The sequence below is a fragment of the Haliaeetus leucocephalus genome, unplaced genomic scaffold, assembly GCF_000737465.1.
Source record: "Haliaeetus leucocephalus isolate CR32 unplaced genomic scaffold, Haliaeetus_leucocephalus-4.0 Scaffold328, whole genome shotgun sequence".
Lineage (NCBI taxonomy): Eukaryota > Metazoa > Chordata > Aves > Accipitriformes > Accipitridae > Haliaeetus > Haliaeetus leucocephalus.
Window position 1 is genome coordinate 3,726,193 of NW_010972764.1, and position 18,864 is coordinate 3,745,056.

The 18,864-nt window shown below is 37.9% G+C and overlaps 1 protein-coding gene across 1 annotated transcript in view; it reads left to right on the top strand.

Moving 5' to 3' along the window:
- TRIO (trio Rho guanine nucleotide exchange factor) overlaps positions 1–18,864 on the top strand; it is a 255,876-nt gene that overhangs the window by 98,551 nt on the left and 138,461 nt on the right. The window contains exons 7-10 of the mRNA XM_010571449.1: positions 1,657–1,848; positions 5,212–5,343; positions 9,442–9,672; positions 17,082–17,204. Coding sequence (XP_010569751.1) covers positions 1,657–1,848; positions 5,212–5,343; positions 9,442–9,672; positions 17,082–17,204 — 678 coding nt within the window. The remainder of the gene's footprint in view (positions 1–1,656; positions 1,849–5,211; positions 5,344–9,441; positions 9,673–17,081; positions 17,205–18,864) is intronic.

The following is an 18,864-nucleotide window of genomic DNA, read 5'->3' on the forward strand; positions in this document are numbered from 1 at the left end:
GTGGAAGGGGTCCCTGCCCATGGAAGGGGCGTTGGGAGTAGATGATCTTTAAGGTCCCTTCCAACCCAAACTGTTCTATGATTCTATGTTGGCAACAGGGTTTTGGTTTCTACAACCATGGGACCCTCTCTCTGAGGATCAAGGATTTGTGTTTGACTAAGTGGGACAAAAGTATCTTTGCCAGGAGGCTGGACAACCTGGTGAGAAGGGCTTTATCGTAAGAATGATGGGAGAGGGAGAAGAGGACCAACAATCGAGTGAGACGTGGTGGACTGGGCTGGCAAGCAAAGGGTCTGCTGTGAAGAAAAGGGATGCTGTAATCAACAAAACAGGGCTGAACTGGAGTTGCTCCAAGAGTACCCACACAAGTTAGGATGTGCCTACAGGACAGCATTATGTGGAAAGCTCTCACTCCCTTTCTGGGAAGTCACCATGACCAATTTATTCTCTGAAGTACCTGTATGGCGTACCTGTGTTGTAGAAGGAAAGGCTGAGAGTGCTGGGATTGGTTACCCTGGATAAAGGAATGTTTAGAAGGGATTTTACATATGTAAAATTATACATAAGATGGAGGCATGGGAGGGAGTTAAGAAGACAGAACCAGACTTTTCTCCATGGTATCCAGTAACAGAACAAGAGGTAATGGGCACAAGCTGAAATACAAGAAATTCCGTTTAAACATAAGAAACACTGGAACAGGTTGCTCAGAGAGTTTGTCGTCTCTCCATCCTGAGAGATTCTCAAAACCCCACTGGACATGACCCTGAGCAACCTGCTGTGATTGAACCCACTTTGAGCAGGGGAGTTAGACTAGATGATCTCCAACCTCAATAATCCTGTGATTTTAAAAACTTCATTCTAGATGTGTGAGAGTCAGTCCAATTGAAAGAAGTGTAAACACAGCATTATATACATGTAGCTCTGGAAGAGCTACTTGGAAACCTTTTGGTGGTGAAGTTGTTCTTGTTTCTGGCTTTGCAGGAATCAGAAACTCTTGATTGAAAATTAGAGCGACTAAGAGCCATCAGTGAGTAATGCCCGTATGCTAGAGAATCTTTCAGATCTTTGACGTTATTTGTCTAGTCTTCAGTGCTAGCTCTGAGGCAATATAGTGGCAGGAAAACAAAATCTAATACTGTTGAACTCCTTCAAACTCAGAGTTCTGTGTTTTCTTACTTAAAAAATAGACTTTCAGAAGTCAATGTAAAGATTTGTAGAGTGATGTTGCACACATGTATACCATGGATAGATAAAGTGCTTACTAAATATACTTTGATTTTCCTGTATTGGGTGGGTATGAATGTCTTGTTGACTTGAACGTCTGTAAAGATTCTTATTGAGGCTGTTGCAAAATATGATTAGCTTTTCCTCTTCATTGTAATAATGGGTCTTTGTATAATATGACCTTGTTTAAGCTGACCGTTAACATTAGCTTGAGACTCTCTGGTCATTTCAAGTTGTCCTTCTGCCTTGTCAATGATGCAGATAGGCTGTTACATTATACACCTAGATTCCAAAGTTCAGCATACACAAACTTGGCAAATAAAACCAGTCTATTAAGGAGTACTGTAATAAAGAAGAATTTTATAGAAATATACCTTTGTATTTAAATGGTCTGCTAACTTCCACTAATTTTTCCTTCCTTCTTCTCCATAGAATGTGTATGTAAACATAAACCGCATCATGTCAGTAGCAAATCGCCTGGTTGAGTCTGGCCATTATGCTTCACAGCAAATAAAACAGATTGCTAGTCAGTTGGAGCAAGAATGGAAGGCGTTTGCTGCAGCCTTGGATGAACGTAGCACGTTACTGGATATGTCCTCCATCTTCCACCAGAAAGCTGAACAGGTTAGTGAACGGGGATGGTGCCAACAAAAGTTTCCCTGCTGGAATGGTGAGTTGTACTCTTTGCTTTTGATTCAGACAGAAGTACAAGAGAGTGATTGAAAAGGTCAGCCAGAAAGCCAGAGCATTAATTTCTGCCTATTTCAGCTGATACTCAAACAAAAGCTTGTTCTCCTCAGGACAGCCCACTGCCCTTATATTCTCTACAGAACGCCTTGACCATATCAATGCAAGACAAAACTTAGCCAAGTTAGCTATATGAATCAAAATGATGTGGACATAAATGCTTAACTATATAAAGCTTTTAAGTTGAAAGAAAGAAAGAAAGGAAAAATTTTAGTATAGTCAGTATCAATATAATGCCTTTCCTACATCCAGAAATCATCACTTGTTCTATTGTCCTCACCACTTCACCTCAATCAGTCCTTGAAAGTCAAGATTTAACGCATAGTAACTGCTTATAGAAAACTAAGTTGAACTGGCCTGAAAGTTGAGAAGTTAATTAACTGTCTTCTGAATCTGAAATTGTGGTGGGAGATGTTTACTTAGTATCCCATAAGAGATTCCTCCTATATTAAACAAAATTTTTAGCTGTAGGCCTATACCAATTATTTTAATTAAGTCATTAACCATGTATAACTGCCAGAGAAGAGGTATATGTAGGGGAAATGGGAATAAATATCCCCAAGTTAATAGTCTTGATGGTGAAAGCATGTTTTCCCCTCAAGGGAATTCAGTTCTGAAGGAGTTGGGGTGTGTGTGCTGTTGAGTCACCCATTGATATTATAGACTGACTGCTCTGTACATCTCTGGTGAGTTTGGAGAGCAGAGGTTCCTGGGTGGTTATGGCTGACTGAAGCTCTGGTGTGCTGTCTGGCTGCTGTAGATACTTTTCTTTCCATTTGCCTTGCTAAATTGGATCCAAGAAAGGTCTCATGTCTGATATAACTTTAATTTGGAATAAATGAAGGAACCACTTGGGAGTTGATAACTGCAGAAATAGAGGGAGGAAGCACGCTTTATTTTTTTTCCTGATTTCTACTACACAGATATTCAACTTCATAAATGTCCAGAAATTAGAAATGTGACCATATTAAGATGCAAATACACATTGCTTTTCATTACGTTAGTGGTGACATTGGTTGAACTGTCCCTAGACAGACTAAGGTAAAGTATATAAACTGATGCCACTATAATAAGTATTTTTAGCAGGTTTTACAGAAAAGCCACATAAAAAGGAGCCAAAGGAATTGTTTTCTGGTATAAAAGTCACCAAGCAGCTTGAAGCATTTGATAGACGCAGTGTGGTACCTTATTAGTATTAATGCTTTTATAATTGCTTGGGTTATTCAGCTTTACGTTTAAGCACTGTCAGCCATACGTGTAGGAGAGAGATGGTGAAACATGAACAAATACGTATACCCTGCCTCAAATGTTGTCCTTTTTCATAAGAAAATGATGTTCATCAGAAGTCAGGGGAGTAAATTTTGTGTGTGTGTGCTGGGCAACTGTGGTAGGGGTTGGTGTTACCTTCTTCAGCACTAAATGTAAGTGTAAACAGGAGGAGAGAGAATGAGAAAAAATAGTGCAGCATCTGCTGGGATTAATTTACTTTTTAATTGCTCCTTCTGCGGTTTTCATTTTATGATTAACTGTGATGGATTGTCCTAGTTGCTTTGTAAGATACCTGGCTGTGATATATTAGCTGTTTCATTAGCAGTGGAGAGTGAGCTCAAGGAAAGAGGGTTTGGAATGAGAGGAATGACCCCTTTAGAGAATGGCGGTGCTTGACCTACATAAAAAAGATGATTAAAAAGTATGCAGCTAAAAGAAATAACATCCCTTTCTTGAATGTACATGTTCCCTTGCAAGTGACAGGTAAGTGTCGCTGCCTGCTGTCAGACACAGTGAAGACTGCACCCAGCTATCAGTGCCTGCTGACTGGTGCAAGAGGTGTGGAGCTCTGTGGTCCCACATGGAGCTTCTTTTAATATTCAGTGCTTAATGTTAGAGATTTTTAAAATTGCCCCTTGATGAAATGAGAATTAAATAAGTATCTTAGAGTTAGGTACTCTATCTCCCTTCCTCCCAGCTTTCAAACAATGATGGAGTACCAGAAATGGTCTGTGGATTACTTTTTCCTCAAAACACTACTTGTGCTCCAGGGATTAAGATACTTACGATGAGAGAAATGGCTTGGTCTTGTAAAACTTTTGAGACTTGAACTTGACATGAATAGAGGACAAATGTAGTTTACAGGTACCACAAGTGCTTGGCTGTACTGAGTTTAACAGTTATGAAAACTCCTAGAAAAACAGATTCTTTTTTCTTCTTTCCTTTCCTAGCACAATGAGGGTATAAAATTCATGCCCCCTAGCTGTCAAAAATAAGTTGATGGAACTTCTGCTGTGCATACAGCTATGATGGCAGTTTCTTGTCTGTCAAGACAGCTTAAGCTTCAGAGATAACTTAAATTGTCTGCAGAAGAGATTCTGTTGCCGTATCCTCAATTTCCCCTGAAAGGCTTGACTTAAGCAGCTATGCTGACATAGCTGTGTGCTCAAAGTTCAGTGTTAGTCCTAAGAGACCCCCGCTTAAGTTGTAAATCCCTTACATGGTTGCTGCTGTAGGAGCTTACCAAATGGATTTAGTGCTTCTCTGTGTGTAGAAGTTAGTGCTTGGGGACTGAGGTGTGAATTTGCTGTGTTCTAACACTGCTTTGCCTCCTTGATGATCTCTTTCCAGCAAAAGACAACTATGGAGTGTTTCAGTGAACAGTTCACCATTAATTCTTTGTGTGTATGTGTGTACACACGTGCAAAGTAACTTGGTTTTCTCTGAAGATCTAAAAAAGGTGAGGTGATACCTCATGATACCATGAGTATCTGCACAGGGAGTTGATCGGTAAAAGCTGAGGGTCTGGACTTGAAAGTTGTAGCATGTTTTACCTCTTTGAGTAGACAAGACCTTAATTGGCTTTCATGCATCTGAAATGGTAGGTGCAGGGTGAAGTAAACTTTTTCTTAGCTGTAGAGTCAAGAAAAGGAGCAAGAGTAAACTTGAAGCATAAGTATTGCCAGCAATTTAATTGGTTCTGAAGGCTGCCAACATACAGCTAAGGCTGCCTGTCTGTGAACGGCTCGGAGAGTTCCATATAACTAAAAGCACAAGTATAGTCAGACTTGAATATTTGTTTCTATTCTGATACAAGCTTCATTTTGGTTGGTTCACAGAGAAATACATTAAACGTTTTTCCCTTAAAAAAAGTCTTTTCAGTGGCCGTCACACAGATGCCAGTCCTTTTGTATATTACCAACATGTGTGATAGAACCCAAAATCAAGCAGAATGTTTTTTCTCTGTTGCAGTACATGAGCAATGTGGACTCATGGTGTAAAGCCTGCGGTGAGGTGGAGCTTCCCTCAGAACTGCAAGATTTAGAAGATGCTATCCATCATCATCAAGGGATATATGAGCATATTACCTTGGCTTACTCTGAGGTAAGCGTCTTGCTTGTTTTCTTAGGTTGCTGACTTGATAAAATGGTGTAATATTGTTTGGATCATGAACTGGCATCACTTGTTGCATAGTGCACTAGTTGGAAACTCAAGTGCCAGGCTTATATTTTTAATTTAGTGTACTGGGCTTTGCTGCTGTTGTTCAAAAGTTAAGTGTAATGTCTTCTCTTTAATCTTCTGAAAGAAATTTAAAAGGCAAGATGGAACCATGTGTGGTACAAAAACCCCATGCAGTGTACCAAGCATGTTTTAATTTACATTTGCATATTACTACCTTTTTAATAGCAGTATGATACTATCGCTGAAACACTTACTTGAAGGGAAGCTATCTGGGTATTCTTTGGGAAAGTATTCTGTTGGCATAGATTGCTTTAAGTGTGTTTTGAAAATCCACCTCTGAAATTGCCTCACAAAAAAGGCTTAACCATCAAAGGATGTCACTTGACAAGCCAGAAGGTAATATACTCAGTTCTGCCAACCTCAAAGACACTTAAATAAGCTAACGTGCCTATGTAGTCAGCGTTCGTAAGATTAGTGTATGCTGTGCTGCTGCTCTAATCTTGGATTCTGCACACAATGAAGTAATAGTATTTCTCAGTGTTTCTAATAGTTGTATTTACAACTTAAGAAAAAATGTTTATTCTGAAGGTGGCCTAGAAAGCGATGACTAAAGTATCTATTGTTTTTCTTCAAATTTTGAGTTCTCTCATGTGCTTTAGCTAGCTGAAATGAGAAATCAAATGGATATTGACTTCACTATCAGCTAACACTTATTTTCTGTATTTCCTGTCGAGCTTTTCTTGCTTTCTTTTTCCAGGGTTGTTCTCATCACAGGGTAAAATTATTTTTGCTCTTAAGTTCGACTGATGTTATTCTGGATTAAATACAGCAGTTTCTGTTCTCATGAAAGTTGCAGAAAATTATGCATTTGATTAAATCATGGTAAACAATGTTCAGTGGACACAGGATAGGTTAGGCCACAGCTTGTACCTTCTTTTAGAAGGAGGTCATGTGGGATTGAATTAATGGCGGTGATTTATACATTACATTAAAGATAAAACTACTTTCTGATGAACCAGCTCTATTGTGGGCAACTGAATCCGAAGTCTGGTCACATTTCATTTAGCAGGAAAGGGAGGGTAAGATTAATGCTGATGATCAGTCCTATTGTTAGTATATCAAAACTGGATTTTCTGAATACCTGCCATCCCAGGGCCTGCATAAACTTTATTACCATGAGTCAGATGTCCAGAGTTCACGAGTTGTTCTTTTGTGTAGAATACACACTGATACCTCCTCCATTCCTGATATATGCCACCTTGCTATGTCAGCTGATCTAATGACATACTGAAGCACACCTTTGATGATAAAAGCTGTGGTCTTACTACACATATCTGTTTTAACTCATTCTTGAGAGCATGTTTTGTAGGAAGGTTTCTTTTTCCTCATTATAACCTCTCTTCATTGAGAGGATCCCTTTGTAAAACAAGGGACAGAGACATAGCATGCTTGTAGTAGATTTATGGGAAGAGAGGCAATCGGGGTGCCTGCTCCATGAGAGTGCAGCAAGGAATAAGAAGGCTCGTGCTCTCTAGAAAAATGATTATAAAGCGTTGAGGTTAAGATAGTGGCATGTTTTAATTTGGTTTGGTTTGGTTTGGATTGGGGTTTTTGTGGGTGGTGGTTTTTTTTTTTTCATCGGGGATGTGACTGGATGAGAGCATGCTGTTAAGTGTAAATAAGTACTGTGGATTACCATGTTAAATACTGTTTGCTTCCTGGTGATGCATAATGAAAATAAATTAAATGGGTAGATTATAGGATTGCTCTGGCAAATACCTTGAAAATTTTATTTAGGATTTCAAAGCTATAGCTGTTGATTTTGTGATAGCTAGACATTTTAACAAAATCTTCATTGGTACTGCTCAAAAAATCCCAACCCAACAGTAGATGCCTTTCTTCTGATTTCAGGTCATCACTTTTCCCCATCTGGTAAAGCAATAGCTTTGTTTTTAGCAACCAGAATTGGTGCAGAAGTAACAGTTGTTTGTGTATGTCCAAGTCATGTTCCTCCTCTGGACAGAAGGTTTTATTTTGCCTTATTTAAACATGCATTCCTTTTTGAAGATTGATGGAGTTGTCTTTCTGTGTAAAGATATTACAGAATTATTGCTTATCATTATTAGATGTATGACTCCATTTCTGTTACAGCATGGAGCTCCTTTCATTTTGTGATGAATGAACAGTGGGGGAAGAGAGAGAGGAACACTGTGGAAATTACACCACTTTGTCATTCATTTTAGATTACAATGTCTTGACAACATGACTTGGTTGCAAAGTAGAAGACAGTAATTTTAAGAGAGTAAATGCTTTTAAGACTAGACAGTCTGATTTTACTGCGGATAATTACTGTATATTACTAGAAAAGTAACTTACTAGCTTACAAGCTTAGATAACTGGTGTGCTTGAAAATCCAATAGCTGTGCCGTAAATGAAATTATGTATATAAATAAAGTTATATATCTCACTGAAATCTGAAGGTAGTCATGCACTGGGAAGGAAGAAAAGTTTACTGTGTTAACTCCAAAGAGGAAATGTGCATGATCATTTGCTTGTAAAGCTAATAAACTAATCAGATCAAGGGACTGTCACAATTAATTATCTTTTTTCCTTAAATATCATGGACTCTGGATAGATAATTTAAGTCCATTATTTTGAAATAGTTGAAAGACTTGTATTGGATAGTTGCTATGGATACAGAAAAGAAAAAAGTCATCATTATAATAACTGCTGTGGACTATACTCTTTTTCTGCCTGACTTGACTTTATAGGAGCTACTTCTCCAAGTGAGCTTCATTCTCTGTGTTGATACTTGTTACTAAAATGAAAAAGCTTAAATTGGAACTGAGAAATAGACTCACTTGTAAACTAAGTATTAGAAAAGAATTTTCATTCAGATCTGTTTGACTACTGAATAGCAAATTTAAAATGTGCCTAGATTTAGTGAAAATTGTTGAAAAGAGCCACTGAGGGAAGGTCTTGACAAATTTTCTGTTTCTGTAGTGGTGTTGATTTGATGGATTCAGACTATTGTTTACACTCCGGTCTTGTGGTTTCAGATGAATTTTTCCTGCCTGTTAGATGAGCTATTAGAAAAGTTCTTTACAGATAGCTGAATGATACTGAATTGTAACAGTTCTGAGCTTCATGCTAAAAGTGTCAGAATAGTTAAAGGCCAACGAAAAGTGCTTTCAACAGCCTTGGCAAGTGCTAAAGGTTACCAGTGACCAGATTAGATGGGATTATTGCTTTTTAATTAGTATGCAAGGTAAATCTGAATATTTTTGCTGTGGTTTGAATTGGAGAAGATGACAATTAGAAATTACTAATGTTTCTTGTCAGCATCAGTAGTTAAGCACATTTTGGGAAAGAATATCTTTCTGTGCTTCATGGAAAGGTTTTAAGTGATTCAATCAGGTTTAAGTTTGCCATAACAGCAGTTTGCCTTTGGCTTACCCGTAACAGTAATAATTTAGAAATCGTAAATTGTGTCAGATCAAATCATGTCCTAAGTTTATATCTGTTGGTCTAAATGTATTAACCAAATTAATATTCACCTATAGAAAGTAACGTCCCTGTTCACCTTTACAGCAAATAAAGAGAGAGATGCTCCTGGAAGGGTAATTCTGAGCAAATGCTTAATTTTAGGTGCTTTGCTGACTAGAGAAAGAGCTGAAAAATATTTATTCTAAGTTAGACTTGACCTGTTAAAACAAAATTTAAAAAAAAAATCACTTTAATGGAAAAGCACTCTTAAGATAATTGAAAAATTGAAAAACAGGCTGTTATTTAGAAGAGTGCTACTTCTTAAAATTATCTTACACAGAGGGAGAATATACAATATTTTTTTTTCTTCTATAACAGCAACATGTAATCATGCAAAGAATAAAAAAAAAACCTTCATCACTGCTCCCCAAGTCCTTAAAGACATCTAAAGTGGGGAGAGGGAGTGGGGAATGAAATAATGGTCTAACAAGCTTTTGGCAAGACAAGTAATTCTTCGTCCTTTCTGGTGGTCAGGTGAGCCAAGATGGAAAGTCATTGCTTGACAAACTTCAGAGACCTTTGACTCCTGGGAGTTCTGATTCCCTCACCGCTTCTGCCAACTACTCAAAAGCAGTTCATCATGTTCTGGATGTGATCCATGAAGTACTGCACCACCAGCGCCAACTGGAAAATATTTGGCAGCATCGAAAGGTCCGCTTGCACCAGCGGCTTCAGCTATGCGTTTTTCAACAGGATGTTCAACAGGTAGGTTTTATTTCATGTTGTCTAAATGCCTTTGTACTCTGTCAGCCTGTGATTCGAAGCTGGTTGCGTTGACAGGTGGATTTTGATTGCAAACCCCTGTGTTCTTTCATTCAACAATTGCGTAGTTGCATGGGATTTACTGACTGATTCCAAGTTCTGTGTGTTATCAGAGGATATTAGCTGTTACGGGTAGAAATTATACTTGTAAGTTAGCTCAACTTCAGTTTTTTATTTTTTTAAAATTAATTTCATTGTTTACTTGAAGTCAGATAGGATGAAAAAGATTCTTGCTGTAGACAGCTCTTGTGAGCTTGTGCTGGAAGCTGACATTCACATTCTAAGGAAAATTCTGGACTCCAAGTGTCAGACTTGTAGGAGTAACATGCAAAATATTAACGGTGTTACTCTGTAACAAATTTTTAGTTTCAAATCCTCTGTGATACTTAATTGACTTAATCGGGTTTCTTTAAAACCAGAGAGTAGTATACCAAAGGGGTATAAAAATTACAGATAAGATTACTTTCTAACAGTGACGCTGTTCTTGAATTAAAGGTTATTAGCTGCCATATTTTTACTATTATGATGACATCTGTAAAAGTTAGTATTTAAGTATAGGCATTTATATCTCTGAGATGGTTTTAGCTTAAAAAGGCAAAGCTTGTCCCAAATTCCTTTGTTGATAGATTTTTTGTAAACAGAAAATGTTTGCCTTAGGCTGCAATTGACAGAGACATTAGTAATTTATTCCTTAATAGCTCATCTTTGTAAAAAGGCAAAGATGGCCAGTATTTGCTGATCATGTTCTTTCATTTCAGTGTAAAAGGTGTTCACAGATAAGGAACTTCCGAGTGGGGTTTTTAGATAGCCAGTCATACATTCTGGTTAAACTAATCTTGTTTCTTCCAAATTAGTTGCACTTTAAGCCAAATTTCTTGTACTTACCTGTTCCAAGAAGATGCTGGGTGTGAGCAGTTGAGAATGAAATAACCTGGTTTCCATTATTTATAGTCATGAAAAAGATACTTAATTCAGGCAGATGGTGGGCAGAGTGAGCAATCTTGTTAGCTCAACTTTCCTCTATACGCAGTGCCTATCTCTTCATGTAAACTGAAGAAAATGACTTAAAAATACTTAAGCAGTAAATCACGTGTAAAATTATTGGAACCTCATGACTTAATTTTTGATGTAAAAAGAGGCATATATTGAAAGGCAGGCAGTTACCCAACTTCTCAACACTCACATGTGACCAAGCATGCAGAAAGGCATGAAAAATGTTTACCTGACAAAAAAAGTAAAAGAAAGCAGAGTCAATGTCATGAATGGTCAGGAAGGGCATAAAGAACCAAACTGAGAACACTGTTGTGCCATTGTATAAATCCTAGATGCTCTTCATCAAGTTTACTACATCAATAGTAGCTAGTCAGGAGGGTCCAGTGCTGGTACTTGCATGAGTCGTGCGTGCGTGTGCATGAGTAGTGCGTGAGTGAAGGGCACTTGTCAAAACTGATGAGGCACAGTCCACAAATGAATCACCTCTTAAACTTAAAAGGCTTCATAAGGAATCTTTAGAAACTGAAATTAACACAGTGGTTTGCTTCTCGTAAGGAAAAATGTAACTCCTCCCAGCGGTAGCCTAGTGCCAACAAGAGGGGATTGGATCCTGGAACCTTCTCCTCTAGTTTGAATTCAATTCAAGTAGGACCTACTTAGGCAACCTAGGCTGAGTGATCTCCTGAGGTTATTTCCCAGATATATAATCAAGTTTCAGGCCTGTAGGCCAGGCTGCAGGCAGTTTATTTCCTGGGGGAAGGTGTTCATTAAATGCTACAGAGTCTCACTGTGCTGTTCCTACTCTTTGCCTTTAGTATCTTGGGAGTCATAAAATGTTTGTAGGAAATTCTCATTTTCTGCTCCTTCCTAAGTCATAGCTCTTAGAGTGGAGGAGTTAGCTCGGAGACTGCTTTCTTCTTTGAAGTTGGCAAATAACCCTTCATTAGACTCAAGTCATTATAGAGTCACCACCAGGTTCTTCAGCAAGAAACTGGATTTTCCTTCTCTGTATGAGACCTGTCAGCCCTTGGAACTGGTGCATTTAACATGAACATAAATAGTCACAGGTTTGAAAAAACAAAGTAGGCAGGTTTACTTGGTTTTGTAACTTCCAGTATCAAAAATGTTTTACCCAAATCATGTGTGTGGATTGTGAGTATACCAGAAGTTTTCAGTATGAACCAGTTGGCTCAAGAGGGTTAATCAATCTAGTCTCATTACTCAGTACATGACTTACCGACTGCTTGGAGAAATTCCCTTCTTCCTGTTTATGCCTCTGGTTTCTCTATATGCTTTGCAAGATGGATCTTGCATTAAGATACCAAGATACACTCTTGACAGTTTGAAGCTGCAGCCTTTGGTGCTAATGCACATCTTTATCAATCACTTTAGATTTCAAACTAGATCTTATGTACAGAGATGCAGCCCCTGCTTGCCATGTTCCTAAGCCCTTCTATTAATATCCAGTAGTTATCACTGCCAGAGACTGGATCATCCTTTGGTTAATCCCTGTAATGGCTGTTAACATCCACGTTGGAGGCTTCTGAAATGTTGCATGTGGAAGTATAGCACTTTGTTACGTTACTTTAAATTAACTTTCAGATAATGGTGTATTTTGGGCACTGCCTTATGAATCACAATGTGAAATGTGGTTAATGTTCCCTTTCGTAATACAGCTTTTCATACTTACATTTTAGTGCAGATCATGCTGTAAGACAATGATAATTCAACATCCATACCAGACAAATTAATCTAATAGCCAGGAGCAGATGCTTTAAAGATAACTGCAAGCACATAATGGTGTTTCCCTGCAATAGCCTTGCTTTGGCAGATTGTAGCTCCCTCAGCTTTGAAAATCCATCAGGGGAAAAAAGTGATCTTGAATAGTAAAGATTCTTTTTTTCTTGCAAAAGAAAAACTAAACAACCTTATCAGATCATCTAATTTATCTGAGAAATGTTAGGTCTTCAGTTGAATAATCATTGACACCATTCAGTGCATGAAATTACTTGGTTTTGAGGTATTGGTTAAATTTATATCCAAGACAATTCTGGAATGGTTTATGTAAAGCTCCAAAGCAACTTTCTTAAAATACTTTAGTTTTCATTTGCATATTCTTTTGGGCTTCTTAGTCTTTGTTCAAACCTTAAAAAGATCAATTAAGATTATCTAGCATGATTTAGAAACTAGCATGAAACCCTTTTTTAATTATTGTCAGTAAAGTTAAATGTGGGGGGTTTTTTCATGTCAAAATTAGCCAAGTGTGGCTCTCTTCCACTGTTTATAGTTAAATTGTACATAGTGGCAAGCAACCAAGTGCATTGTAAGTGAATTTATAACTGTCCTTCAGCATGAGTCTGTGACTTCTTCCTCTTCCCTCTGCCAGCGTGGTTTTCTGCTGGAATAATGAAATAACTAATTTCATGGAAGTGTTAAGTGAGTGACAGAGCTGAGTTGGAGGAAGGAACTGGCTGCGTTGAGCTGGTACTTCGTTTTGTGTTACTTCCACCTTAGAAAACTGGTTGAGTTTTTTTCTTCTATGTTCAGTATTGGTGAAGTGTTTCTAGTGGAGCTTTCCAAATCAACAAAACCACTGTGGTGCTAGCTGTGTACACCAAGAATTATCTGCTAATTTCTTGGAGCAAGTAGCAAGGAAAGTGGCACATTAAATATTAAAAATAGTAGATAACATGTGAATTACAGAAATCTGAAATTTGAAACGTGAAAACCCATGATAGTCTTAAACTGAACAGAATTCAGAGTTTGACCTTAGATAGAAGCATGCCAGGAGATTTAGTTCCTGGTTAGTTTGTATATTAACACCAAAACAGAGGGTGTTTATTTTAATTAAAAAAAAAAAAGAAGTCAAATCATTGGCTGGTGCACTCACTTGCTGAAAATAGCCCTTCTAATGTAAAACATGCTAATAAAAGTATAATTTTGTGCTTAAGAATTAATGAGCTTACCAAGTGGATAATATACGCCAGCCTTTCACCTAAGGAAAGGAGCTGGCTCTGATGATTCTGATACGAAGCAATAAAGCAGACTTGCAGTAGCAACATGGGTTTTGTGCTGCTAGGCCATGAAAGGTCAAAATTGAATGTAAAGATGATGTTTCTGGTAGAGTGATACTGCTGACACTTACACGGTGCAAGTTTTTGGCCCTGAAAAACACTAATGATGGCTTGCAAGCCAAAGATTAGTAAAGCATCCTTGTAGTAGTTTTTTTCCCAAAACATACATTTATTAGGCCTTACTGACCCTTGTGTGTCTTCCCTGTTGGTTCTGGATAAATGTGCTGCTTCTCCTTCATTGATCTGCTTGCCTCAAAGACTATGTCCGAGTTTTTGTTGTAACAGTCACTTGTTTCAGCCTTGACTAATGAAGGGCTGGCCAAGAATGCTTGCTACTTGCTCAGCATCAACATAATACTGATTTCACTGGGTGATTTCCTTGTGGCTTTTGGAGGCGGTTCCAGTGTAAGAAGGTTCTTTGGGGGAGTTCTTTTGTAGTGTTTCTACATTTTAACTACCTGAAGATTAGAAATGCAGAGATTTCCATCTTCCCCTTCTGAATGTTACATCAGCACCAAGTGAGTGGTGGAGATCAGAAAAGTGAGTGTGTGCAAAGTAGGTAAAGAGGTGAGGGGTAAGGACTGGATAATAATGTGGGAAAGACTGGTGAAAATGAGCACATTGAATCTGCAAAAGATCAGATTGTTTATTTCTGCAAGCAGCATATACAAAACACGTATTTTTACAGTCATAAGCAATGAATTTGTCAAAATGAAGCTATCTTTCCATAGTAGTTTCTCCTATCATATATTCAGTATTGGTGCTAGAAAAATAAACATTTTTCTAGATCCTATATTGGGCATCAGGATGATTCTGCTGATACTGCAGTTAGGGCTTAATTGCATCATTAAAGCAACTTGCTGCAGTGGAAGCTAATATTATTCACCCTTTCACTGAAAAGTATTGAGACTCTTAAACTCCTATGTATTACTGAACTACCATAGAGAATTCCATGTGCTTTCAGTATTAGTAGAAAAGTCTTTAGTGGGTTCATATGATGGTTTGTGTAACTCTTACCTCTCCCAGGAAGATGAAGAGAATGCATCAGTTAAGATTGTTAAATGGCTAATATCAGTGCCAGGTAACGGTGTTGTCCTTTGGTCAAAGTGGTATGCGAAAGCTCTCACTGATGGGCAAGGACATACCGTAACTTGGGACTCTGTCTTTACATGCTGTGAAATTCCCAGATAAAGAGCGCTTCCTCAGTTTTGTTAAGAATCAAGGTAAGAAGTCTGAGCACTAAGAAGACTTGGATTCATACTGATTTCACTTAGAGGCAGCAGTGTTTCTCTAGTTGACTGGTTCATGTTATGTCTGTGTACTGGATTTCTATGACAATTTCATCTCTTGAGAAGTTACTGAACATTATTTGGAGCAAAAATCATTCTCCCTGGGATGCTTTCTGCTTTTCATCCCATGCTTTCTGGGACAGATTTTGCTGTTGATTTCATTTGTTAGCTTATAACTGTTAGTAGTCTCCAGAGTCCAGTCTAATTCTCTCATCCAAACACGTCTCCTTGTAGCTCTTTTTGTAATGAGAAAAGCAGAGTAGTCTCCTGAAACTAGTCAAAAGCATCGGTAACATAAACTTTACAGATAACTGAGGCCATGTTTGGCTCCTTGCTCTTCTTTCTCTGATCAATACTTTCCCTTGAAGGAAGCAAATGAAAACTTATGTTGACCTAAAACACAATAGTATTCTTTCGGCAACACTTACTGGGAAAAACAAACATTGCTTAAGTTGAAGTATGGAGCTTTGGTGAAGTGTTGGTGATTTGAGATGGCCATATTACGTGGCATTATCGGATCGTTTGTTGTTTTGAAGATGTCCAGTAGGAGAGAGTTTGCAAACCAAAAAAGATTCTAACAGTCAAGATAAATGAGAAAATCACACCAGATGGTTTCACTTTTCTACTAAAGAAAGCATGAATGTTTTGTGTGGGAATAGTGTGTGGGATTACATGTGTATTGAATGTAGCCATGAGTGATGTTGCAGGAATGGATCTCAAGTCTGTTTGGAAGCCAAAAAAAAAAACCCCAAACCAACCAACAAACCAACCAAAAAGTCTCTTTAGTTACAGCAAGTGTCAAATGCTTTCAGTACAGGGAAAGGGGAAAAAACCCCTCACCCAGCTTCAGGAATTGGAGTAAAGGACACTAGTAGATAAAGAGAGATAAGGTACAGGTTTCTGGCAGGTATATTCAAAATGAACCAAAATACTCAGGTTTTAGAGAAAAAAGAACACTGGAGATAAATGTTAGGTAAAGTATTCCATACCACTACATAAATACTGTATAAAAATGGTTAGCTGACTTAAGAAAATTGCTTATATGCAGTTGTCTTTAATTCTGAACAGCATTCTTCAACCTCTGAATATCTTCCAAAGAATTAAATACCGTATGCATGCTAGCTAATTAATGAATGAAGATATGGCTAAGATGTATTAGTTTGGAAAGAGACCAGATGTTTTTGTTCGTTCACTCATCAGAAACTTGGTATGTGTGCAGTAATCCTTTGTGTTAACTGGCAGGAAGTAATTACATGTACAGTTTTTACTATTTATGAAGCTGTCAGCCCAGTCATTGTAGTGGAAGCTTTAATGTCCTTAAAATGTCTTTCGTTCCTCACTTTTTCAGCTATAAAATTTACAATACACAATTAAGTCTGTGATGTTTTGAGGAGATGCTTCTTCAGAACTGGGGCAAAATCCTCCATACGCTCTGAATGCAGACATTGTCATTCATCTCATAATGATTTCAACTCAATTTTATAGTGTTAGTTAAAAATTCTACTACTGACTCTTTCTTCTTGATTTAATAATATGCAGTAGGACAAGTGACTTCTCATCTAAAATAAAACTTCGCTGTGTTATTCACCAGCATTGTTGGGAATGTGCAAACTCCATTAATGTTACATTGCAAAAAAATGTCAGCTGAAGGCATAAACGGATTACAGAGACACCCTCACAAGGGGTCTAGCCACTTGGATCAGATTACTGTCAAATTGATGAATGTGTAGAAATGCGGTTGTCCTTGGTAGGCTTCAAAATAAACATATAATCTTAAATCATACAGTTTAGCTAGTTTGAGCTAGTTATAGCTTTGAGAAAAGTTAATGAGATGTAATTAATGTCCTTCAATGGCAATACTGTGTTTTAATCCCACAGTACAGTTCCTCATAAGCAGTCCCTTTACAGTTTCTTAGATTCTTGAATAGTTGTCTTTTTGTTACAACATTCAGGACATCCACTCTGAGTTTTTGTGTGTCTCTCTTCTGTACCACAGGTGTTGGATTGGATTGAAAACCATGGAGAAGCTTTTCTTAGCAAACATACTGGAGTGGGAAAATCCCTGCATCGGGCTAGAGCTTTGCAGAAACGCCATGAAGACTTTGAAGAGGTTGCACAGGTAAAAACAATCACATGAAGGACTGTACACTTGTCATGGAAATATATGAAAAATTCCTGCTTAGGCACTGAAGGGCTGGGCAGAGCGAGCTCTACTACAGAAAATTCAGTTCCCAGAACAAACTATTTTGTTTCCGTTGCAAGCTTTTATTTAATTTCTCCTTTGCGATCCAGCTTCAATAAGAAAAAGACAAACTTCCAGTGTCCTACAGAGAGTGGGAGCCTTGAAGCCCAACAGAGCTGCTGCTGCTATTATTATTTCTTATTATTACTATTTTCAAAAGCATGCTTTCAAATGTTGAGTCGCAGAAGAATGAAAGTTTTCCACTTAAAGTAACTTAATTCCATGGGATTCTAGTATTCAAACTTTTGTGCAGCCCCTAAAAGAGGATGGAGATGAATTGAAAGCCCTGCTTCCTGACTTGAAGCTTGGGGAGCTCCCAAATCCCCACAACAGTCTGATGGGGGGGAAGGGGAGGACTCCTAAGAAACCAGGTGAGCCAGCAAACTGGCCAACCTGGCTTTGAGTTTTTTCTTTAAGTACAGTTGAGTTTGTATATGTCCTCCTGTTCTGAATCACTGATACCAACACTTTTTCTATAGGAAGACTCTGGCTTTAGCCGTAAGTGGAACTGTTGATAGAACTTCAGAACACACTTTTCTGTGAAAAAGGTCAAGCTGAAAGACCCTAAGATACTAAGGAATACAGGGAGCATAACAAGAGGAAGTTGGTTTGGGTGGCAGCCTGGAAAAGGGGGCGTGAGGTGAATAACAACCATGAGAAGCTGAAACCTAGAATCCTCCCCACTAGTAACATGCGCTGTCTGTGCAATCATGTTAATGATTGGTACGAGTAAACATCTCTAAGCTTCATCAAGAAAAATCTCATTAATGTAGGGTTGATACAGTGGTCCTTCAGTCGAAACAGAAGATGCATTATTAGAAAATTCTGAAGTGACATGCAGGAGCTCAGCAGTGACACCTACTATGGCGGATGCATCAGAAGTGTGTTTACAGATTGCCTGTTTAATGGATGATTAAGCTCTTAATAAAATTTTATTGTAAATACAGTCTTAGAGCACTCCAATGACTGAGGACTTGAAATAGCATCAGAAAGCTTCCTCAATATTGATTTCCTATAAAATTTCCCAAAATAATAAGCCTTGTTAGTTTTGTATATAAACATGCTGGATTTTCCGTATGCAAACATAATACTTCGTTTTTAGTTAAATCTGTAATATTTTCCATGTGGAAATACTTATTTTTCTGGGTCAGACAAGCAGGAATCTTTCTGCAAGACACTTAGCAAAACCTGAATGATCTCATACTTAATACTGTGTTATTTGAGCAAAGAAGAAAAAAATGTTTGAATAACCAAAGGGGATGAAGTGTGTAGAACTGTTAGTGGGATGTTAAAAAAGCATCTTGTTAATTTGCATTATATTTTAAAGTAGAAAGTTGTAAAGTAAATCCTTAGCAAAAACTTCCCAAAACTGAATGTTACTAGAGTTTAAAATGATCTCTTTAGGGGATGGGCGGAGTTTCTATTTTTGGAGATTCTGAAAACTTAGACTGGTCAAAGAACTTAAATATACTACAGGGGACTATCTTCAACTGACAGAAGGATGGACAAAATGATCTAATAAGTATTTTTTTCATCT